The 24752-nt window shown below is 40.0% G+C and overlaps 1 protein-coding gene across 4 annotated transcripts; it reads left to right on the forward strand.

The window, feature by feature from the left end:
* Window positions 1-414: 414 nt before the first annotated feature.
* On the forward strand, window positions 415-19209 carry TMEM237 (transmembrane protein 237). Of its 4 annotated transcripts, none has more exons than XM_082688912.1 (13): window positions 415-610; window positions 2603-2634; window positions 3266-3276; window positions 4294-4350; window positions 5278-5418; window positions 8960-9074; window positions 10038-10195; window positions 12068-12191; window positions 12483-12674; window positions 14799-14872; window positions 15553-15646; window positions 16482-16603; window positions 18581-19209. In XM_082688912.1, exons 1-13 carry the CDS (start codon window positions 572-574, stop codon window positions 18646-18648), a joined length of 1227 nt encoding a protein of 408 aa, XP_082545038.1. In that variant the 5' UTR covers window positions 415-571; the 3' UTR covers window positions 18649-19209. The 4 variants fall into 4 exon arrangements, 2 of the variants coding, with proteins under 2 accessions (XP_082545038.1, XP_082545037.1); XM_082688911.1 differs by lacking the exon at window positions 415-610 and adding an exon at window positions 1221-1382; XR_014300120.1 differs by lacking the exon at window positions 15553-15646.
* Window positions 19210-24752: the final 5543 nt, after the last annotated feature.

Below are 24752 nucleotides of genomic sequence, written 5' to 3' on the forward strand. Positions count from 1 at the left end.
AGACTCAGTCTGGCAGGCGTCAGCTGGGTGCTTACTGCTTATTATGTTCACGCAGTGGAAGGGTCTTTTGTTGAGATTAGACAGCAGAATGCTGTCGGGCATAGAAGAGTCAGCGTCTGGAGAATCGGACAGTTTGCTCCACTTTTAAAGGAGTTTAATTGATCTTTAGCCTTCCAGACCTTCTGGTTCTAGTGATTATCAGCTCCTGGTTCGGTTCTTCCAGGCATTCCTGGCCTTGCTGACCATCCGTTCTTGGTACGAGCGTCAAGCTTGGATTTTAGCGGTACCTCGTCTCTCCCCGCCCTCGGCGGCCTCCCGGATTCATTACGTCACCGCTGGAAAAGAGCGATTCCACGAAGCTTCCGCCGGGCTCACCCGGCGCCTCCTAACGCTGACGCCTCGGAGGGCGGGGCTTGGCCCGGCGGAGGCCGGCGGAGCGCGGGACGCGGAGCTGCCGCCGAACCAGACGCGGGCACGTCCCCGCCGCTCGCAGCTCCCGGAGGCGGGGGCGCGGGGAGCCAGGCTCGGGGCGCCGGCGGTTGCGCCGACAGAGGCCGGCGGGGAGAGCGCCATGAGGGCGGACTCGGGGCTTCGGCTGGAGGCCCTCCCGGTGAGCGGTGAGGGGCGCTGCGGCCACGGGAAGTGGCGGAGACGGAGGGTGCTGCCCTGACGCCTCGGTTGCCCCCGGGGCGGGCCCGGTGCGCAGGGCTGGGGGTCGCCGAGGGAGAGCCCCGCTCGTGGTGTCTGCGCGTCCGCCCCCTCGGTGCTCACAGGCTTGCACCCGAGCGGGCGCTTCCAGTTCGTTCCGAGGCCAGGACGCGGGCGTGAAGTTGCCGGGGGCCTGAGGTCCGTGTTGCTATGACGACGCCTCTCCTGGTCGCCTTCCCCGCCCCGGCGTGTCCCGGGACAGCCAGCGAGGCCTGCCCTGCGGACTCCTGCCGTGGGCGTTTAGCCACCCAGGACAGACCGCAGTTTCCGAGTGGAGGCTTTTCATCATGGTCTTTTCCCGCCTCCCTCGAACCCATCACTGCGGCCACTGGGGAAACCATGGGTAGAACCGTGGTTGCTCCCCGACGCCCCCTGGAATCTCTTCCCGGGCATGTCAGCCCCGACTCCGACGTCCCCTTTCCCGCAGAGCTAGACCGCAAAGGCGCGACCGGCTCCCGCAGCCGGCGCTCACCCGCCTCTCGCAGGGAAGGGGCGGAGCGTCGCCGCCCCCCGCGCCGCGCAGTCCGATGTCGCACGGCGCCTGCGCGTCGCTGGCCGGGCAGGAGGCCGGGCAGGAGCCCGGGGCGGGGGGGGCGGGCTGTGCGCTCCCGGCGCTCGGCGGCCGGCGGCTGCGGGGAAGCCCGGCTTTAGACAGAATGGGAAAGAAGCAGGTGGTAAGCGAGCCTTAGTTAGAGCTGAATTATTAGGATTTGGGGTTCAGGTGAGCCGTCCGACTTTTGAGGGCTCAAAGGTTGTCCTTGTGGCTGGGTGACACGTCGTTTTTGCGGGACTTTTGAAATGGTTAAGTGTCGCGTGGACTGAATCCTTGCAGAGAACGCGACCCGTGGCATCTCTGCCGTAGTTCTTTTTAGGACTGTTGTTCTTTTCCAGTTGTAATTTTAACGACCGGATAGTGTTAAGACAGCCTGCTTTGTCCTGACCTCGTAGCATTGGTATTCATCCACCGAACGAACGGATTGCTAAACGGGTCGCTCGTAGACCGAACTAGGAGTGTCTGCAGTGGAACCCTTTGGAGTCCGTGTCCTCTGCAAGCAGCGTGAGACACTTGGAACATTACACGGATTTTCAAGGCATTTCTGCTAGTATTTTATTTTGAAAGATTTCAGAATGCTTCTCAACTGTAATCTCTCTGAACTGCAAACACAAATTTTCATGTAGGGTGTATGTGTTTTTTTAAATTCTCTGCCCTAAAACGCATTCCTTATGCTGTATTCACATTGAGGGTTTTTTGTTTTGTTTTGTTTTGTTTTTTAAGTCTGTTACTGTGTGGGTTAAAAACCTCCATTGGCTTCTTATTGAATTAAAACAAAATCTGGAATCTTCCCCTTTTGTCTTCAAGAGCCTAATTTATCTGGCCCTATCTATGCTTACCGTTAGTAACTGTGCCACAGCCTTGCTGGCCTTTTATCTGAAACCTTTTATCTCTCCCGAAAGACTTTGTATTTGCTCCCCTTTGTCTCCTTTCTTCTCCTTTCTTATTCAGGCCTCGGGTCAAGTATCTCTGAGAGACTTTCCCTAAACCGAAGAAGCACTCCACATCCGTGTGTGTGTGTGTGTGTGTGTGTGTGTGTGTGTGTGTCCTCTAATACTTAATCAGTACGACGGAAGTACCATAAAAGCAGGGATTTCTTTATTTTGTCCATTAATGGATCTGTAGTCCTTTGAACAGAGCCTGGCCTCTGGATAGAAAGGAGTGTAGGAAGGAAGGAATTTTATATGAAATTTAGAAATGCTAGGACAAGTTTAGAATTGCCCATCTGATTCTCCTAAGTACTTCCTAGGTTTCATTTGATGAACAGGGTTAGCAAAAGATTTGATGTAATGAAGTAAAGATGTTTTGAGATTTTTACTTATAATTTTCTTCTCCCCGTAGCGTCCTCCACGAGCCCTTCCACCTGTGCCAAGGTAAAAATAAGTTACAGTAATTTTATTATTGAGTTTTAAAAATGCACAATGAATAAAGTGCAAAAATTGACTAGTATCATTGCAAAATTATAATAATTCAGAAAAGACTTCTTGAAAAGTCTTCCTAAAGGTTTAAAGGTAAAAAAAAAAGTTCAAAGGTAAAAAAAAAATCCTTGAATATTAGGATAATGGTTGTAATTAAATGTTTTGTTTCAAAGCCTGAATGTCAACATAGTAAGATAATGGATCCATTTTGAATGTTTTAATGTCTTGTTTATCAGACTTTTGATCCTCTTTTGTTTGCTAGAATAGTTTCCTCAGAGCTTAAGCTGATTTTAATCAGTGACAAAATAAGAATTCTTAATCTGCTTAATCCACTTTATGAATAGACAGTAGGAAATATGTATATGTAAGTTCAGAAAATATTAGGATTATTTTGTTATTTTGTTAGCTTTATGAGCTTTTTATTTATAAAGAATAAGCTAGTTTATAAACTAGCTGTGTGAAACCTTATTTTATTTTAAATTTATAATGACATCAATTAAATCAGTCTGACATTAAAATAGATTTCTAATTAATAGTTTCTTTTTTTTGTCTTTTCCTAATTAAATTGGGTCGGTGGCTTATAAAGTGCTAATCAAGGTGAGTTAGTTCACTCTTAATGTAAAACTTTTAAAATTTGGAGTTAAAAAATTAATTTTTTTCCTTAATGTTTTTCTTAAAGTTTAATCTGAATGGTATAATTTATAATATTGCAATATTCTTTTATCAAAATAATCTCTTATGACTCCCTTTTTTTTTAAATAAGGGTTGATATATAACACTAGTTGTATGATTGATATTTGGCTCATTCTTGAATGGAGTCACCTAGAACATAACCACTGGCTAATTTATAGTTCTGTAATAGAGACAACATTTTCTTTTGTCTCATTTAATCAAGATGGACTGGGTTATGCTATATTAGCCTCAAAATCTCCAATTTAATATCATACAAGGTTATTTCTGGTTAATGCAGAGTTCGCTGTGGCAGCAATCCAGGGCAACTGTCTTTCACCACTCTTCACTAATTCTGTCGTGATTCAGGCTGCTTTCATTCTGCGCTTCTGCCATCTTATCATGCTTCAGCAAAGGAAGAAAAATCTGGCTCTTTCAATGTTTTGGCAGATTGGCTTCTGCTCACAGTATATGGCCCAAACCAGTCACAGGCCTCCGCAGGAAGTGTAGGGGATCAGATGAGTATTTTGTGAGCCCACTTTTCTGATATTAGAAATGTCACAGTTTCTAATATTATTGACCAACATTGAGGTACTGGCACCTTGCTTTAGGCTTTCTTTGACTTTGTCAATTTCTTCTTCTTCTTTTTTTTTTTTTTGAGTAGGCTCCACACCCAACATGGGGCTTGAACCCTGGACTCTGAGATCAAGAGTCACTTGCTCTACCAACTAGGCCAGCCAGGCACCCCCTGAATTTGTCATTTTCTTATCTTCTTCCCCTAATGTGTAGGCTGGACCTAGGGAAGAGAGACCTGAAGACCTAAAGTTGGCTGGACCTCGGGAAGAGAGGGAAGGGTCTTCCCTACTAAAAGTTCCTTTTGACTGTTTTCTGCATCGAATTTTAGGCAGACTTTTCTGTTGTTGTTGTTGTTTTTCTGTTTTATAGGTGATATTCCACTTAGTCGTCCTAAGAAAAAGAAGCCCAAAACAAAGAACACACCAGGTGAGATGTTGCTCTTTTTTGTGTGGGATCACAAGTCTTTCCAGGACTTCAGGAATGACAGATATCACAGATCAGGGAGAAGCAAGGTCCTAGCAGTCCCAAGTAATTGCTCTGTTGAGGATAGAATCAAGGTCAGTTTAAAGTAATGGGATTCCTAGTGCTGGTGAGGACTAAGGTTGTGGACAGCTTGAAGAGTGTCTAGAAGCATTCATGGAATAAAGGATTGTGCCACTTAAACTCTTACTTCTATACCATTCGTGGACTCTTTGGTCTTTAATCCCTAGACAACATAAATTGTCTTAGGCTATGATTGGTTCCAGACCTTTGAATGGGATACTACTGCACACAAGGTCCTTGGATCCCTCATTTTAGTGAGACCATTTCTTCATTAGAGCAAGAGTCTGAAGGCAGGGCCATATCATCCAGGTGTTGGAGGTTCTGTATTGAGTAGGTTCTGTGAACTTCTTTTTGTCTTTGTTAATCCACTAGTAATCCTGGATGTTTTATTGGTGACTTAAACGTAGCATGTTCTAAATCATTACCTTCAGCAGTATATCAGTTTTTACCTCTCATAGATTTCTGTTAATGGGATTCCCCACTCTCCTGGTCACTCAGGCTTGAAGCCTCAGTTCTAACTGGTCCTTTCACTCTACCTGCTGCCTCTCACAAGTCTTAAGATGTGAAAATACCAGGATTTGTATGTAGTGATATAGTAAAAAGAAACTTTGATGATTGATTTGATGTAGCAAGTACTGAATTTATTATAACTTGTGATACGAGTGTAGGTTAAGACCAGTTCTTATAGGCAAAGCGTTAACAAAGTTGTCATCACTTAGGAAGCATTCCAGTTCTCTTCTTTTCATCTTTTTGAGACTCAGTGATCTCGGCTCAAATTGTCCTGTGTTTTTCCACTCTGCTTTTCTGTAGGTAGTGCTTCTTTGGAAGGCCTTGTTCAGACTGCTGTTCACAGGCCATCTGAGGGCGGTGAGCCGCCGACTAAAGAATCCACAGAGCATCCAGAAGAAGCTCCTGTTCAGAGGAGACAGAAGAGGACAAGGCTACCTCTTGGTATGTGAAGAAACCAAGGTTAGGTTGTAATAGTAGCTGTGATTTTGGGGGTAGGATTAAAAACGTCTATGTTCCCATTTTTCTCCACCCACATCCCTTTTTTTTTCTTTATTAAAATTTTTACTATTAGAGTAATTCCAGTAGCTTAAGACAAGAACACTGTAGGCGGTCTCTTTCGGTCATATGTCCATATATTGTCAGGGAAGGGATACAAATTCAGGATTAAAAGAGAAAGTTCAGAACTTGGTGTGTATAAAAATGTAGTATATGATAAAAATGGACATTTCAGATTAGCAGAGTAAGGATAGATTCGGTATTAACAATAATACAATGAAAGAAGAGTCCTCATTTATTGAGTCTTACATTGTCCCAGGCACTACTCACAAGGTAAACAAAATACCATCAATTGGCAATGGTTTTTTCAGCATATAAAATTCAAAAGTGATAGGTAAGTGTTGATGCAAAAGAAGTGCATTTGTATACTGCTGATAGGAGCATAAATTGGTCTGAACTTTTAGGAATAGAAGTAATGACAATAGCTACCATAATTAAAGGATGTTGACTGCAACTTTATTTATAAGAGTAGAAACTGGTAATAACCAATAATAGCTAACAAAGTGATACTGGCTAAGTAAGTCAGATCTATTGAATAGAAACCAAGCACCTGTTAAAAGGATTGTTTTTTGTTTTAAATATATATATTGATTTGAGAGAGGGTGAGAGCTAGAGAGAGCACACACAGAGGGAGAGGGAGAGAGATAAGCAGGCTCCCTGCCGGGCCTCGATCCCAGGGCCCCAGGATCATGACCTGAACCAAAGGCAGACGCTTAACCAACGGAGCCACCCAGGTGTCCCCTGTTAAAAGGATTAAGGTGAAATAGTGACGTAGAAAACCATAAGTAATGTACTGTTGAGTCATCATCCACATATAATAGTATATATCAATGGATCTTTTTTCTTTTTTAGGATCCTATTTTTATAAAATATGTTATATTAATTTCCCAGGTGCCATAAGAAATTATCATTAACAGAGTATCTTAAAACAACAGAAATTTACTGTCTGATAGGAAAGAAGTCGGACATCAGGGTGTCTGCAGGGCCACTCTCCCTCTGAAGCCTCTAGGAAAGAATCCGTCTTCGCCTCTTCTAGCTTCTGGTGCTTGTTGGCAGTCCTTGCTGTTCTTTGGCTTGTGGCAGTTTAACCCCATTTTGTACCTCTGTCTTCACGTCTTTCCATGTGCTTCTGTGTCCATATCTTGGTCTTTTTTTTTTTTTTTTTAAGATTTATTTATTTGAGGGAGAGAGTGCATGTGCACATGCAGGGGGAGGGGCAGAGAGAGGAGAGAGAGTCTTCATGTTGAGTGTGGAGCCTGATGCGGGGCTCGATCTTGTGATGTGAGATCACCACCTGAGCCAAAACCAAGAGTCAGCTGCTTAACCAACTGTGCCACCCGGGTGCCCCCATATTTTGCTCTTCTTGTAAGGATACGAGTCATTGGATTTCAGGCCCATACTTATCCACCATGATCTCACCCTAATATATTATAGCTTCAGAGACCTTATTTCCGAATGAAGTCTCATTCGCAGGGACTGTGGGTTAGGACTTGAACGTACCTGTCAGGGGGGACACAATTCTACCCACAACACATGTATGTGCATCCATATATATAGTAAAAACAATGGAAGGATATAGCAAAGTGTTGACAGCGTTAGATTTTTTGGAAGGAAGAATTAGGGATGATTTTTTTTTTTTAAAGATTTACTTATTTGACAGGGAGCACAAGTAGGGGCAGCAACAGTGAGAGGGGGAGATGCAGTCTCCCCGCTAAGCAGGGAGCTTGTTGTGGGGCCCTGTCCCAGGACCCTGGAATCATGTGAGCCGAAGGCAGACACTTAACTAACTGAGCCACTCAGGTGCCCCTAAGGATGATTTTTATTGTCTTCCTTTCTTCATTTATAGTTTATTAATTTTTCATACACTGAACATTATGACTTATGTAGTAATTAGAAGAAAGACAGTGGGTTTCATTTGAGTAAAATAAAGGGACGGAATAAAGATTGGGAGATTAGCTCTTTCCTACTAACATCAGTCCCTGATGAATGATTGGTTACAAAATAATTTCCTTGACCAATTACTTAGTCTCTTAGAAAATAGTGAGTCCTGATTGGATGAAAGAATTACAGGAAGAGAGGGCAGAAACTGGAAAGTCCATAGGATGGAGCTCAGTTTTTAGAGACAAGATGAAGTGGGATCCTCCAGTGCCTGGGCAGAAGAGAGGAAAAAGAGAGAAACGATGCTCAGATAGTTTTGGTTTATTTCATTACTGGCAGTAAATAGTTGAATTAAAACTACCGTCTTAGTTAATTCAGTGAGGGTACAAATGTGAAAATCAAGATGGCTACCAGTACCTAGTTTCACAATTTACGAAAAATGTATTTACAGAAAAGAGTTGACCATTTTTAGAAAACTCAGGACCCAACAAAGTTCTGGGCCAAAGAGCACCTGTCATGGTCATTCCAGAATGCACCCATCTTTGCAGGTAGAGATTTATAGGTTTCTGTGTTTTTGATTTTACTTTGTTTTGTTCTGGGATGACTATGGTAGGCTCAGCTTCTATTGTATTTCCAATTTTAGCTGTAAGTGTTTTATTAAAATAGAATTTTGGGGCTTTGAGGACATTCCAGGAAGCCATTGCCAGTATTTTCAGATGGGATGAATTAGCTAGCATCTGAGGAGTCTCCATTGACTTACTTAAACTTGATACCCTGTGCTCAGGAAGGAGTGAACATAGCAGGCCTGAAACTGCTCTCATTAGAAAGGCCTGCCTGCAAGGCTACCTCTTTACTGGCTTCTGGAACTTGGCTGGTAAATAGTTCCTACACTGATATAAAACTTCCCTAAATTATAAGGACGATTTACTGTGCATTTGTGTACACAATATGATTTATGCTGAGCACCTGCTTTGCTTCTGAGAGTCTAGAATTTTGGTGTGTGTGAGGCAGGGGGTGCCTCTGTGTTTAGGTGCCACTAAAAGCCTTGGGTGCCGAGTTCGTAATGAGCTTCCCTGGTAGAGAAAGTCACACATGTCAGCTTGTTGCTGGAGGAATTAGCACATCCTATGTGACTCCATTAACGGACTCTTGGAAGCTTATACCTGGTTCCTTCTGGACTTGTCTCTATATGCCTTTTCCTTTTGCGGATTTTGCTTTATGTCATTTCCCTCTAATAACTGTAACTGACTGTAAGGACTTGTGATTATAATGACTTCTGAATCCCAGGAGTCCTTTGGGTGAACTGCAGGTAATCTGGGGTCTCTCCTAGTGCTCTGTGTATTGGATTATTTAATTTTTTCTATATTTTTTGGCATTACAATTTCAATTTTTTTGGTGTTTAGAGGTATAAAATTATAAAAATTAGTAAAGTGGTGAAAAAATTGGGGCCTCATTAAAATTTTTAAAGTTACCTTGTCATAAAATTTTTATATATTACTTTTCTTTTTGCATGATAGACATTTGAAAATTTAATCTACTTTATTTTCAGAATTGGAGACTTCCTTAACCCAAAAGAAGACTTCGTCTTTATTAAGAAATGAAAATGGTATTGATGTGGAGCCGGCTGAAGAGACAGTTATTCAAAAACCTCGAAGGAAGACAAAGTAAGAATTTAGTTGTTCTTCTAAATATTCTTCAGGGATACTGTGCTACTTAATTCAGAGGTACCTTTTGATTAAGTCTTATTAAACACTTTAAGATAAGTGGGATTACAAAAATATCAGTTAAACCAACTAATGATAAATTTGAGGAGAGTAAGCAACCAAAGAAGTAAGATACTGTATTTAATTAAGGACCCTAGGAGCTCTCTCTAAAAAAGAGGAACATCAAGAGAAATATTACATAAGTAGAAAAAATTAAATGTGCAAGATACTGAAATTTGAAGGTAATATTAATAAAGTAGGCTATTGTGATATAGTTTCTGATATTAATAGAATTCAGGTTATGATTATTTCAGCAATAAATAAAAGTGTGTAGTTTAGTACAGAAAATTAAGTTGTGGATAAAATAGAATGGCATAGTTTAAAAAAGTACACTGGGAATTATATAACACTATGGTTTGTCTTTAGAAATAACCCTGTAGGGCGCCTGGGTGGCTCAGTGGGTTAAGCCGCTGCCTTCGGCTCAGATCATGATCTCAGGGTCCTGGGATCGAGTCCCGCATCGGGCTCTCTGCTCAGCAGGGAGCCTGCTTCCTCCTCTCTCTCTCTCTGCCTGCCTCTCTGGCTACTTGTGATCTCTCTCTGTCAAATAAATAAGTAAAATCTTTAAAAAAAAAAAAAAAAAAAAAGAAATAACCCTGTATATTGTGATCATTATTTATATAGAATCCTACCATTTTAAGTTTAGAAAGAACCTTATAAGTCTAATTCAGTCACTTCATTTTCCAGATGAGAAAACCGAGGCCCACATAAATGTATGTGACTTACTGCACATAACAGTTAAGAACAGATCCATTTAAGTAAAAACCAAATTTCTCAACTCCCAATCCAAGACTCTTATACAGGTATGTGGGTCTGTAAAAATTCAACAGTAATCTGTTTTTCTTACATTCTTCCTGATGACAGGAAAACCCAGCCAGCAGAATTACAGTATGCCAATGAGCTAGGTGTTGAAGATGAAGACATAATTACTGACGAGCGAAGTGGCCCAGAACAACAGTCCGTATTCACTGCACCCACTGGAGTTAGCCAGCCTGTAGGCAAAGTGTTTGTGGAAAAAAGCCGTAAGTCATTCCAGCTTTGGAGCATGAGCTTTCTGGGATTTACACAAGGGTATCCTTTGATTTAGGAATTATATTTCTGGAGATCGGAATTAGGGATAAAATAAAAATATGGACAAAAATTTATACACAAAGCTGATCGTCATATTCTTGAGAGTGAAAACTGTAAATAACATAAATATAAAATAGAAGGCGTACGATTTCAGTCAGATATGGTATATTTATAGAATAAAATCTGCACCATTAAAATAATGTTTAGGGAGAATTTTTCATTTTGTAGGAAGATTTAATGAAAAACACACACATATGTAGTTTGATCTCAACTACAGAAAAATGTATAGGACCAAAGACTAGAAGGAAATGTGCCAAAAATTTAATGCTGGTTATTTCTGGGTTATAGGATTGTGGGTGATTTAGAAAATCCGCCCCCAATCCCCACTTAATCCATTCCCTTATTCTTGTACTTTATCCGTTTTTCACAATTAGTGGTGGTGGTGGTGGTGGGGCAAGTAATGATACAAATTTTATAACTAAAAATAAATGAGAGAAGATACATATTATTAAATAAGAATTACAACCTTATAGCTCCAGATTCTTTTGGAAGGTAGTTCTGACATTATATAGTGTGCATGGATTATAAGACTGCATTTTCAGTGTTTAAGAAAAACATACATAAAGCATGATTACAACTATATGTAGCCCATGGATATACTATGAGTATGCTGCCTAAAGAACTCAATGAGCCATAAACATTAGTTCTAAAAATTTACAATTTCGATTTCATCTCTACCATTTTAGAATTTCTGCTCTGTAAGATGTCATCTAAGGGATCTTCAAGTTCTTAGCCAATGAGAAACTTCTGATCCCAGGAGGCTGCCTTCGCCAGGGTCTCACAGTTTGTTAGTGCGGAACTGGGACTTGAGTGGAGGTTTCATGGCTTCTGGTCACGTGCTTTGACTAGTATATGGTGTTGCTATTTAGTTTACTTCTGTTTTTAAGCCATATCACTCAATCCTCATTTTTAAGCAAGATCTATTTTTTTATAGTCTGATTACTAAGCAGCATCATTCAGTCCTCATTTTTACTCCTGTTTGCCTCAGCTCAGCAACTTCCCTACTGGGATAACTGACCACATAAAAGACACCTGTTGTCTGCCCAGAAGTTGTCTTTTCTTAGGGAAAATAAGGTGTTACACCTCTTTCATCCTCCCAAATACTTGACAGCCAGATTTGGCAAAGATAATTGAAATGGAACCTTCCCTCCTTCCTGAGGTCCATTGGTAGATCTGCAAGAAGGAGCCTGGTGACCAGGACGAGGGGAAAGCTCTGTGCACATGGGGCGGCTGTGCTGGCACTCGGACTGATACTTGTCACAACAGTCTTCTCAAGTTTGTGAAACAACCTTTTTCTTCTCTGTCATCACAGAATGCCATGCCGCACACACTGGCATCTTTTCCTAAGAAATTTAAAGGTTTTCAGAGATTGACTTATCTTTGTCATGTTGACATTTAAACTTTAATAAACTTCCAAAGTCTCAAAATCAGACTTCTGTAGATTATGTCATGTTAAAGATTTCCAGACTTTGTTCTGAGTGGGAAGTTCCTTTACTGTATTTCATTAAATATAATTGATTTCTTAAACTGTTACTTTAACATCTGTTTTGGGATGAGAGGAAAGTATGTGGACTTTATTTTGCCTAAAGATAAAAAGATAGCATAAGAAAAGAGCCTTCTCAAATTGGTACGCGATCAGGGAGAATTTTTAGATAGAAAACAGCAAAATCTCAGTCCCAGGGTTCTAACGGTGTGAAATAAGATAAAAACAGGGCCAGGGTTGTCTCTTGCTAGTTGTTAATAATTGTGTAATGTGTACTTAGGGCGATTCCAGGCTGCTGATCGTTCAGAGTTGATAAAGACCACAGAAAATATAGAGGTGTCGATGGACATGAAGCTTTCCTGGACAACCAGAGACGTCGCACTCTCGGTCCACCGGGCCTTCAGGTGGCTGCTTTTGTTGGACTTAAAACAAATGTGCTCTCCTTTTTCTTTTAAGGTGTTGATTTCCCAATATTGTTTTTAAAAAACGGACAACTTAAAATAGTCAATATGTATATTTTTAAACACATTTAATTGTAGTTAAATCTTCTGCCTGTCAGTGTCATACTAAGAAAAGGCTCATTTTTACTTTTTTGAAATGTTGAGTTTTATTCTTATATTTGAAGAGATTTAAAAAATATTTTAGCTTTTTACTTTAGTAATACATTTTTAATAATTAAACCCTTTTCCACTTAGGATGATTGGTCTCTTCTCTCACGGCTTCTTGGCTGGCTGTGCTGTGTGGAACATTGTTTTCATATATGTTCTAGCAGGAGATCAGCTTTCTAACCTCTCCAACCTTCTGCAACACTACAAGTCCTTAGCATATCCATTCCAGAGTCTTCTCTACTTGCTTTTAGCTCTAAGTACAGTTTCAACTTTTGACAGGTAAGACTATTGTGACTGTACATCCCTCTAACTTTTCTTCAGGTGGAAATGTTGAGCAAAATATGTCCTGACTATGACAGTCTTCAGAATAGAATTATAATATGTTAATATTATTTTGACTTTATTTTAAAACCAGTCTGTTTCTGATTGTTGAGGGCAAAGGGGGTTGGAATACTCAGAAAGCATCCTTAAAATCTAAACCCATTCCAGCATCAACTCTAAGTCTAAAATTTCATCCAAATTTAATCAATGAAAATAGCCCCAAATATCTTCTAAATCATCTGAATCAGGTATGGGTGAGACTGTCGGTATTGAATGAATTGTTGTTTTTAAAGATTTTATTTATTTACTTGACAGATCACAAGCAGGCAGAGAGAGAGAGAGGAGGAAGCAGGCTCCTCGCCAAGCAGAGCCCAATGCGGGGCTCGATCCCAGGACCGCGGGATCATGACCTGAGCTGAAGGCAGAGGCCCAACCCACTAAGCCACCCAGGTGCCCCTTGAATGAGTTTTCTAGGGCTTCTGTAATGAAGTACGGTTGGCCCTTGAACATCACATGGGTTAGGTGTGCCAACCTCCTGCAAGTCAAAAATTCATATATAACTTTTGACTCCCTCAGAACTTAATAGCCTACTGTTGACCAGTAGCCTTACTAATAGCATAAATAGTCAATTACCACGTATTTTTTTGTACTATATGTGTTATATACTCTATTCTTCTAAAAAGATAAGCCAGGGGGTGCCTGGGTGGCTCAGTTGCTGAAGCGGCTGGCTCTTGATTTCAGCTCAGGTTATGATCTCAGGATTCTGGGATCGAGCTCCACATTGGGCTCAAGGATTCTCTTTCCCCCCTGCCCCTTGTCACACTGGTGTGCACACAGTGCCTGCACGCTTGCTCTCTCTCAAATAAATAAATCTTTAAAAAAAATTAAAAAGTAAGCCTGAAAAAAACAAAAATTATTAAGAAAATCATGAGAAATACCTTTACAGTACTGTGCTATATTTATTGAAAAAAATCTGCATACAAGTAGACCTGTGCAGTTCAAACCTATGTGGTTTAAGGGCCAACTGACTCCAAACTGGGTGGCTGAAAGCAACAGGAATTTATTCTCAGTCTGGAGGCTAGAAGTCTGAAATTAAGGTGTTAGCCAGGTTGGTTCCTTTCTGGGGGGCTGGTGCGAGAGTCTCTTCTAGGCCTTTGCTGAACTCCAGGTTGCTGGCAATCCTTGGATTTCCTTGGCTTGTGGGTGCATCACTTCAGCCTCTTCGTTGTCATACGGTGGTCTTCCCTATGTGTCTCTTCTTCTGAGGACACCAGTTGTATTGAATTAGGGCCTTCAAATGACCTCATCTGAACTCAGTACATCTGCAGAGACCCTATTTCCAAGTAAGGGGTTAGAAGTTCAGCATGTCTTTGCAAACACAATTCAACCCATTAAGAAAAATAGCAACTTGTAGCTTGATGATACGGGTAATAGAGGTAGACTCTGAAGAAATTTTGCAGATCAAGTTTAATTTGTTTCTTTAGAGTGTCTTACTCCAAAACAATGTTGGCTTAATCTAGTTAAATGTTTTATGTGGCTTTTGTAAATAAGATGCTCTTTCATGTGTATTTAGTATAAACTGTAGTTACTTAAAGCTTAATAATAGACAATGTATGCGGCCTCTGCCTTTGGCTTAGGTCATGATCTCAGGGTGCTGAGATCGAGCTCTGCATCAGGCTCTCTGCTCCGCAGGGAGCCTGCTTCCCCTGCTCTCTGCCTACTTGTGATCTCTCTCTCTGTCAAATCCATAAATAAAATCTTTAAAAAAAAATAAAGGAAAAAACATAATTCAGGGAGTACAGTTTTGTTTGTTTGTTTGTTTGTTTTTAATTTATTTATTTGTCAGAGAGAAAGAGAGAGCAAGCACACGCAGAGAGAGTGGCAGGCAGAGACAGAGAGAGAAGCAGGCTCCCCGCTGAGCAAGGAGCCAGATGCGGGACTCGATCCCAGGATGCTGGGATCATGACCTGAGCCGAAGGCAGCCGCTTAACCAACAACTGAGCCACCCAGGTGTCCCCAGGGAGTACAGTTTTGTGAGAAGTTTACCAGTGCAATGTGACAAGAGGCATTTGTATTTTCTAGGATCGACTTTGCTAAAACATCAGTAGCGATCCGAAATTTCCTTGCCCTGGATCCAACAGCTTTAGCATCTTTCTGTGAGTAAATACTTTCATTTGATAATTGTGTAATACTTGAATTAACACTGTAATTTTGAACCAGGAAAAGTTTAATTTTACTTTTAGAATGATTTTATTTTATTACTACTTATAAACATTACTTACAGATGTTCAGTGGAATTTCCAGTTAAAAAAACATGATAGACATAATTTTGATAGAATCATTTTTCTTTAGAGGTTGATCTAGATAACCGTTAAAAGTTGAATTAAAAAAAAGTTGAATTTGTTCTATATTTCTTAATATTTTGGTTTTATATTTTCTGCTTGATATCAGACAGATTCAACTGACATGGCATTTCAGTAACAAATTCTATTTTGTATCTTTTTGATAATTTGGGATACATTTTGTTCTAAGTTATGAGAATAGGAATAAAATTAGTTTTAAGACCTTGAGTAAGTCATTTAATTTCTTAAAATATCTTCTAGGTTCTTGTAATGTCTGATGATGAAATAGTGAGCATCTCAAAATACCTTTCTGTACCCATATTCTTTAAGGATAAGAGAAGGCTAGCTAACTTACTGAAATTGATCAGTTGAATTTCTTTTGTCATCATCCTCCAAAGTATAGATTATTTTTGACCTTACAGTGATCTATAAATTCAAAATAAACTAGTTTGTTAAAAATACATTATTAGTAATTTCATTTGTCTTTTTCTCAGTGTACTTTACTGCTCTTATATTATCTCTGAGTCAGCAAATGACAAGTGACAGAATCCATCTTTACACACCTTCTTCTGTCAATGGTAGCCTCTGGTAAGATCCACAGTAGCATTAGCAATTGTTGATGGTAATAATAACAGCAACAATGGGAGTAATGGTACTATTCTTATCCTTCACTCTTTTTTACATTTCTCATTTATAAATAACATCGAAGGCCCTGTTTTTGTTTCCAAAATTACGGCAAGAAAATACCCATTACATTGGTTAATGGATAACTATTTTTACTTACACCTGCATTTTTAACGAAATGTATTCTTTTTATAAAAATCTATTTGAGATTTATTAAGTTATGGTTATAAGATTAGTCATACATAATGAACTGGAGAAGCCTTCTACCCCCACTCCCAATCAGGGAGTCTAATATCCCCTAGGAGTGGGAGTAGGTAGCTGGAACGGAGTCTGAAAACCAAGCAATGCTGGAAAGAGAGCAGTCTAGGGAGAGCCGCCCCCTGCAGATCAGTGGCCAGTCATGAAGCTCACAGGCAAGTTGAGAGTCCAATTCACAAAACTCAGAGGGGCAGTGTTTTTTGATGGAGTGGCTAGGGGCATGAGTAGCATCACAGTAGTTGGAAGGGAAACTTAGAAAAATTGTTTGGCAATACTAAATTTTCACTTTTGTCAATGTATAAAGCAGATTTGTTTAGAGTTCAGTAATTTGAACCTTTGTTCCCATGGTTGTGTGTGTGTATGTGTGTATGTTTGTGTATAGTTATTTTATAGGGAAATTATATAGGATATATTTATTTCATGCTTTACTTGTTTTTTCTCTACGCGAGGGCTGCTATTTTTAAAATTTCATTAAATAGTTATATTTAAATATATGAACCCAAATGTAGATATTTCTAATGAATATTTTCTATACCTTTAGGGCAGCAGGTGTTGAGGAACAGGTGCTCCAGCCGTGGATTGTGGTGAATCTGGTGGTGGCCCTTCTGGTTGGACTCTCTTGGCTTTTTTTGTCTTATAGACCAGGCATGGATCTTAGCGAAGGTATTAACGAAAAAATAGTGGGGCGCCTGGGTGGCTCAGTTGATTGAACATGTCTGACTCTTGATTTCAGCTTGGGTCGTGATCTCAGTGGTCAGGTCACGATCTTGGGGTTATTGCTCAGTGGGGAGTCAATTTCTCTCCCTCTGCACTCCCCCCCACTCTCGTGGGCACTTGCACCCTGTCTCTCTCAACTAAATCTTTCTAAAAATAAATAAATAAAAATAAATAATAGAGAATATCATGAAATCTGTTGATTTTTTAAATGTTCTTTTAATGGATATAGATTATGATAGTCTGATAACAAAAAGATTATTTAAAATAAAATAACTAAGAGAAGTGACACTAAAGTAGGGAAACAATGCCAAGAGAAACAGAGTGTCTAGGAGGGCCGGAGCCTCCAAGTACTTACAGAAAGTGCGTCACCCATGTGCGTATTTATATTTCAGAGGTGTTTCTTTTCTTGGAACCCTTCGGGTATTTTGTAGAGTCTTTGCTCTTCATTTCTCCTCGTTTCCTCCTGATCAAAGTATCTCTTAGTTTGCAATAAATCATGCTTCAACTGTGTAGCCTTTGTCAGACCCATATTCATTCTTAACCTCCTCCTCTACTTGGCACAAATTCTTCACCCTTCATTGTCTAATGAAGCATTTAGTAATCCCAGCTTTAGTGTGCCCAGTGGAAGGGGGGATTTACTAATCCCTAGTCCCTGGCCTCCTTTTGGAACACCAGGAGGAGAGGAGTCGTCTGAGCAAACCGACAGTCCTTGAGCGTGCTGCTTTAGAATCTTCGTGTTTCGGGTGTCCGTTTGTTTTCTTGGCAGATGTTCCACGGTTTCACCCTTGAGTCTCTGGTATTTTGTGGACTTTGGTTATGATTTTATTCTTGATTGGTTAAATATCTTGAGCCTTTCACTGCAGTTTGATCAACTAATTACAACCTCAGAAGTCTTAGAATTGAGAATCATCCCAGTATTTCCATTTGTAAAAATGAAGACAAAAGACATAATCTGGTGCTTTTTATTCATAATGTACTTTTTTGCATCAGAATTTTCATGTTCCTCCAGTGAATATTCTGTTGCTTTATTCCCTTAGGTTTATTTAAAGTATTTTTTTTAAAGGTCTCTTGGGCTTTACATATTTTGCTGTTTTTTGTTTTCACTTAGTAGCATCGTTTTTAGTCATTTTTAGAATTTTTCATCTAATATTTATGTCAAAGGACTTTCTTTTATTAAATTCCTTAGGTCTCTATTTCTTAGTATTTTGGTAAATTACACATGTATGCTAAGTAATAGTTTAAATGTAGAAATGTCAGCTAATAAACCATTCTATGCTGTGTTTGGGATTGAAGCTGGATCCAGCTGGGCTTGTGTGGTATTGAGCCTAAATCACAAAGCGCATGTTACTTACTGAATATTTCCAGAATCCTGCTGTCTTTTAGGTCCATATGAGTCATATAACATTTTATTTCCATGGAGATAAAAAGAGTAAATATAAATTGAGGATGATAACACTTTGCTTATTGGGTTGTTGTGATGATTAAGTAGGGAAACACATTTAAGACATCCTGGCACACGCCTCCTGTTAGTTCCACATGCTTGGTCTGTGTCCGACCCTCCATTGTATATTGCCGTGGGCACTACAGAGTTAGACCTTTCCGCTGTTTTGTGACCTGGCTTGTCTAAGTGACTTAAATTTTCTGGTAAGAGTTATTATCTTGTCTCCATTATATATATGTTTTATTTTTCAGTGGTTTACATTTAAAACTTGAGCATTTTTAAATGCAAACCTACACATTTCTCATTCACTACCTTTTAAATCAGATTTCATTATCGTGAATTCTTATTTGTACTTGAGGGCTTTCTATTATATATATTAAATATGTCAATATTTTGAGAGACTGTTTAAAACTAAGCTGTAAAATTCTTTTTGAGTTACTGGGAAACCATTCTGAGTATGATCTGTTCATTTTCTCTCCCAGAGTTGATGTTCTCTTCTGATGTGGAAGAATATCCTGAAAATGATAAAGGACTCAAAGCCTCTTCGTAACGCCAGCTCACCTGCAGTGTAGTAATGGCCCAGTATTTAGAATTTTTCCTATTCTTGTTTTTAAGTGTATTTTTATAAGATATGTACAGGTATATTTGGAATTGATCTTTTGATTATATAGTACTGAAAATTTTCTCAATATTATGGAAAATGTTAAAACTTGAGTCTTCAACTCATAACCAAACATTAATCTCTCTAGCATTATTGTCTTAATGAGAAAGGAGGTAATGAGCTAGAAACCAGCAGGTGAGGTGTTTATTTCCTGTTTTCTCAAATTAGTTGCATATATAATCATTATCTTATAAAGCTCTACTACAGAAACAGCTATTACTTTAGTGTTACAAAATATACATCAGGTTTAAAAATAAAATGTAAGAACTAGGATAGAAGAGGGCAAGAGACCTTTATTTTTAATGTCTCCTTACTGAATAAATTAAATATGAAATTTATCTTTTTTCAGATTGGCTTGGTGGTTGTGGTTATGTATCATGTAATAAGCATAATGTAATTCAGCTTGAAAGATGGTTTACTTCATAACTAATAAAAAGAAAGTATACCTTTTCTGTTTGAGAAGTTTCATATTGGGACTACACCAAAATAAAAAGCCTTTGCACAGCAAAGGAAACTGTCAACAGAAGGAAGGGCAACTTACTGAATGGGAAAAGGTATTTGCAAGTATTTGATATATTTGATAAGGGATTAATATCCAAAATATATAAAGAACTTATACAACTCAACACAAATAAACAATTAATCCAATTTAAAAATGGGTAGAAGACCTGAGTAGATATTTTGCCAAAGAAGGCATACACATGGCCAACAGACATGTGAAAAGCTGCTCAGCATCACTAATCATCAGGGACATGCAAATCAAAACCATAATGAGAAATCACCTTACACCTATCAGAATGGATAACAAGTGTTGGAGAGGATGTGGAGAAAAAGCAACCCTGGTGTACTGTTGGTGGGAATGCAAACTAGTGCAGCCACTGGAATACAGTGTGGAAGTTCCTAAAAAAATTAAAAATGGAGCTACCCTATGATCCAGTAATTCCACTGTTGGGTATTTGCCCAAAGAAAACAGAAGCACTGGGACGCCTGGGTGGCTCAGTTGGTTAAGCAGCTGCCTTCGGCTCAGGTCATGATCCCAGCGTCCTGGGATCGAGTCCCACATCGGGCTCCTTGCTTGGCAGGGAGCCTGCCTCTCCCGCTGCCTCTGCCTGCCATTCTGTCTGCCTGTGCTCTCTCTCTCTGATAAATAAATAAAAAAATCTTAAAAAAAAAAAAAAAAAAAAGAAAGAAAGAAAACAGAAGCACTAATTTGAAAAGATACATGCAACCCTATGTATATCGCAGCATTGCTTACAATAGCCAAGGTATGGAAAGAGTCCCAAGTATCCAACCATAGGTGAACGGATAAAGAAGATGTGCCAAATACATACAACGGAACAGCACTCAGCCATTTAAAAAAGAATGAAATCTTAACATTTGCAACAACAGGGATGAACCTACAGGGTCTTATGCTAAATTAAAAGAGTCAAAGAAAGATGATTACTCCATGATTTCACTCATGTGGAATTTAAGAAACAACAAAGACCAAACAACAACAACAAACCTGACTCATAAATACAGAGAACAAACTGGTGGTTTCCCGAGGGGAAGATGGGTGGGAGGATGGATGAAATCGATGAAGGGGATTAAGAGCTACAAACTTCCAGTTACAGAGTAAGTCACAGGGATAGAGCGTACAGCACAGGGAATATAGTCAACAAGGTCGTAAAAACGTTTGGTGGAGGAGGGGGCCACAAGTCAAGGGACGGGGGGGATCTGTAGAAGCTGAGAATAGTCCTTGGCTGACAGCAAGAAAATGGATGTGGGCTCAGTCCTATATCTTTAAGGAACTGAATTTTGCCAACATCCCACATGAGCAAAGAAACATCCCCTAGAACTTCCACAAAGAAATTCAGCCCTGCTGACACTTTGATTTTATTTACTGTGACCCATGTCAGACTTCTGATGGACAGAATGCTAAGATAGCCAGTGTGTGTTGTTCAACCTGCTAAATTTGTCAGAATTTATTAGGGCAGCAATAGAAAGTTAATACAGGGTTGAAGGAAGTTTTGATCCTATGGAATGCAATGGGGAACATGGGCTATGTTGATGATGGTGTACCTGACATGGGCATAGTGCCTTTAAATTCTTCAGGCCTGGCAAGGATGGCCTGGACTTCAGATCTCCCAATCACCCCAGCAAGTACATACTCCGGTGGACCTGTACAAGTGGATCAAGTGCAGCTTTGGCCGTGATGACTGGGAAACTTTAAGGAAGTTCATTGCCAATTACATGTCTACATAAGTGGCTCAAAGTCATCTTTTTTCCTCACCTTCTCTCTGCATCCAATGTCAGTAGAGTGGCTTAGTGGAGTTTCTGAGGTGTCAGCAAGCAAGATCCCCAGTGAGGCTTTTGTTTTTTGGGGAGTGCAGGTTATTCAGAAATTAATACCTACCTCTCCCCACTCCCCTTAAGCAGAACAACACATAGGGACTCCTTGGCCTGTCCCCAGAAATTCAGATTTAGTAGGTCTGAGGTGATGCCCGGAAATCCACTTTTTAGAAGCTGTCCCAGGATTGTGATAATAGCTAGTAGACTCACTAGCACTTGGGACCTCTGGCCTACATCACCATTTATAATCAATTATGAAATGTAAAGCTTAAATTATGATACATGATTTGATTTAAAAAAAAAAGAAAAGAAAAGAAAACAGATGAAAAAAGATGAGAAAATGAATAAAACAGACTACCTGTCTTCCAGAGACTTATATTCAGAAGACATGATAGGCATAGGAGAAACAGAATCTAGAAAAGTTCTGTGGGTAAGATTGAGTATGGGCATGTCCTTTATGGGATGGATGGGATTTCTACTGGTGGAGATGGAGGCAAGAAAGGGGCCGTATGCATGTGAGAGCTCTGCGGGCTTTTCATTTGGAAACTATCAAATGTAAAAATGTTGAAAGACTAGTGTTACAGCAACTGTAATGTAAAGTAACCTAAATTTAATAATTGTTAAAATTTTGCCACATTTGCTCATTTATTTTTCCTGGTGTACCCCCACCCCTTTTGTTCTTGCTAAATCTTTTTTTTTTTTTTTTTTTTTTTTTTTTTTTAAGAGTGAGAGAAAGCAGGGGTAGGGAGAGTAGAGGGAGAGAGTGAGTCCCGAGCAGGCTCCTTTGCCCAGCATGGAGCCCAACATGGGATTCAACCCCACAACCCCAAGATCATGACCTTAGCTGAAATCAAGAGCCACACACTCAATGACTGAGACACCCAGGCGCCCTGTTCTTGGTAAATCTTTTGAAAGTAAGTTGGTACCATCATGTCACTGCAGTGGAATATGTAAGCATGCATTCCCCCAAAATAAGAATATTTGTTTACATAGCGCATTATCATTAATAGTCTATCCTCAAATTTCCCCAGTTGTCTCTCAAGATGTGGTCAAGGTTTATGCATTTCATTTGGTTGTTTTATCTCTTAATTTTAAATGGCCTTCTCACCTTTTTTTCTCCTCCCTATGACATTTTTAACTGAAAAACTTCCTGAGATAAATGTAGATTCATACTTGATAAATAATACAGAGAAATCCTTTGCACACCTTGCCAGTGTCTCTGAATAACATTTTACAAAGCTGTTGTATAATATTATATCTGGAATATTGACATTGATAAAACACACTGATCTTTTTCAAATTTCCCTCGTATTACTTCAGCTGGTATGTGTGTGTGTTAATTTCTCTACAGTTTACCAGTTAGGTAGGTTTGTGTATCTATACAAATTTCCAAAATTTTGTCATTTCAAGAATGTAATCTTTTGGGATTAGCTTTTTTCTGCCCAGGAGAGTCATCCAAGCTGAGTGACCATCTCTTTTCATTGCTCAGTTGTACTCCAAGGTAGGTACACACTTTGTACCTACAAACCTGCAGTTTGTTGAAATATTTCCCTATTGGAGAACATCTGAGTTGATTCCATTTTTGGCTGTTAATGAATAAAACTGCTATAAACATTTGTGTGCAGGTTTTTGTGTGAATGTATGTTTTTATTTCTCTGGGATACTGTCCAAGAGTGCAACTGCTAGATTGTATGGGAGTTACAGTTTTAGTTTTTCAAGAAATTGCCAAACTGTTTTCCAAGTGGCTATGACTATCTATACTTCCTCTTAATGTTTCTTTTTTTAAAGAATCCAAACCATTTTGTTTTCAAATGTCCCATCTACATTTTGAATATTGTTGATTTTTTTTCCCCTAGTAACATCACTCAATTTGTTCTCTATCTCCTGAATTTCCTGTAGACTGGAGGTTAAGTCTAGGAGTTTGACTAGATTCAGGTTAGATTATTTTTTATGTTGTGTCACATGAGCCCTTAGGAAGTTATCGTGAGCTGGTGGGCACAGTAGTTAAACACCAAACACCATAGACTTGATAACAGCAAACAGGTACTGGGGGCCTTGGGCTCTTATGCCATGAACCCTGAGGGGTACAAGGTGAGGATCAAGTTCTACTCCTGTAAGGGCCTACTTAGCCAGAGGGAGCCATTTTGTTGTTTATGCAGTAAACATCGATTGACCCTGCCCCTCCCAGAGGAACTTACTTAAAAGCAAGTCCGGGAACCCAGTCCCAGGTAGCAAAGTCCAGATACAAGGGCGGGTCAGGCCAGGTGGATACATCCAATCAGTGGGGGCACATACTGTCTCCTTAGCTACCAAGGAGAGTGGGCCCTACCTTTTGGGTGCCAATTCTGACCAAGGTGATAGGCTAGTTCAAATAGCTACTATGGGGTAAATTGAAATTCAATTGGCTACCCATGTGTGACTTACAATGACTATGCAGTTTTCTGTGTTGCAATCTCATTGGCCACCTGTGTGGGGCCAGGCTCAACCGCATGGCCTTTGCTCTATAAAAGTTAGTCTGTGAGGCTGGGAGGGGTTGCCTCTTTGTAAGAGAAGGCCCCTACTGGTCGGGTTTGATTCTTGATGCTTGGTGCGAAATAAAGCTTTGCTTGACCTTCACTTTGTATCAGTCTCACTCCTTTGATCATGGACCCATTATTGGGGGCCCTATCACCCCCAAAGAACTAGCTTTTAAAATTAACTAATTCTCATAGCATGAGCCCACTAATAGTGATACGCCAAGTCGTAGCTTAGAGACAACAGTCAATTCTGCTTTGAGGGTATGTATATGGGGTTATAAGATTTAACTGAAAGCTGAAGTTTGAGCTGGCTCTTGAATAAAAGAAAAATAGATCCCAAGTAGAATATGCTGAGATAGAGTGCATTTTTGGATCTCCTTGGTTTCAAAGGAATTCAAATTTATGGCTAATGAAGAAGCTCTGAAAGTTTCTGGTTTTGATCCATTTTTATTGCTTTGTTTTGTTTGTTTTTAAAGGTAAACTGTATTAATATTGGGGCAGTGGAAAGGGTGGATGGCAGCAGGCTGGGAGATCCAGGAGTAAATCATTACAGTTGTGTATGTGAAGTGTCCAAAGCTAGGTGCTGTAAAAAGAAAGAGTAGGGTTCAAATACTTAAGGTTAGAATTAAAAAGCATGTCTGAAGTTTTCAGCCTTTGTGGCTATGATATTGCCTTATTAAATGAGTTTGCAACATACTAGAGGTCTTGGAGGGAAGATGAATATTAATGTGTGTTATGAGTGTACAGGACAGTAAAGATGTCCATCCAAGGAGACTGTTGGAAACATAATATCTGGAGCTCAGGTGACAGCATAAGGAGGTGATTACTGATATTGTAAATCCCCCCCGAAGGAACTGGTTTAGGGAAAAGAGGCTTATGATGGTTTAAAGGGCAGACAAGTAAATGAACTAAGGTGTTCCATCACAGTGGTGAAGAAGCTTGCTGTTCGCCAGCATGCTACCACTCCCCTCTAAGGGAGACTGAAATGGCTTAGTTAGGCAAGTGCTTGCAGCGGACCCTCCAGGTTCATTAAGTTCACTCTCCTACAGTGAGCTCCAGCAGGTGAAGGGGTGAGTCGCACGTTGCGTGCACGCATGCGCCGGAAAAGTCCTGGCTAGGCGGCTGGAGGACTGCGCCTGCGCACTC

Source organism: Mustela nivalis (genome assembly GCF_964662115.1).
Source record: "Mustela nivalis genome assembly, chromosome: 11".
NCBI lineage: Eukaryota > Metazoa > Chordata > Mammalia > Carnivora > Mustelidae > Mustela > Mustela nivalis.

Coding starts and splice junctions, on each gene's coding strand:
- TMEM237 (XM_082688911.1), top strand. CDS start 1,236: ATGTCGCACGGCGCCTGCGCGTCGCTGGCCGGGCAGGAGGCCGGGCAG. Junction 1,383..2,602: donor GAATGGGAAAGAAGCAGGTG/GTAAGCGAGCCT, acceptor TTCTCCCCGTAG/CGTCCTCCACGAGCCCTTCC. Junction 14,873..15,552: donor AACAGCTTTAGCATCTTTCT/GTGAGTAAATAC, acceptor TCTTTTTCTCAG/TGTACTTTACTGCTCTTATA.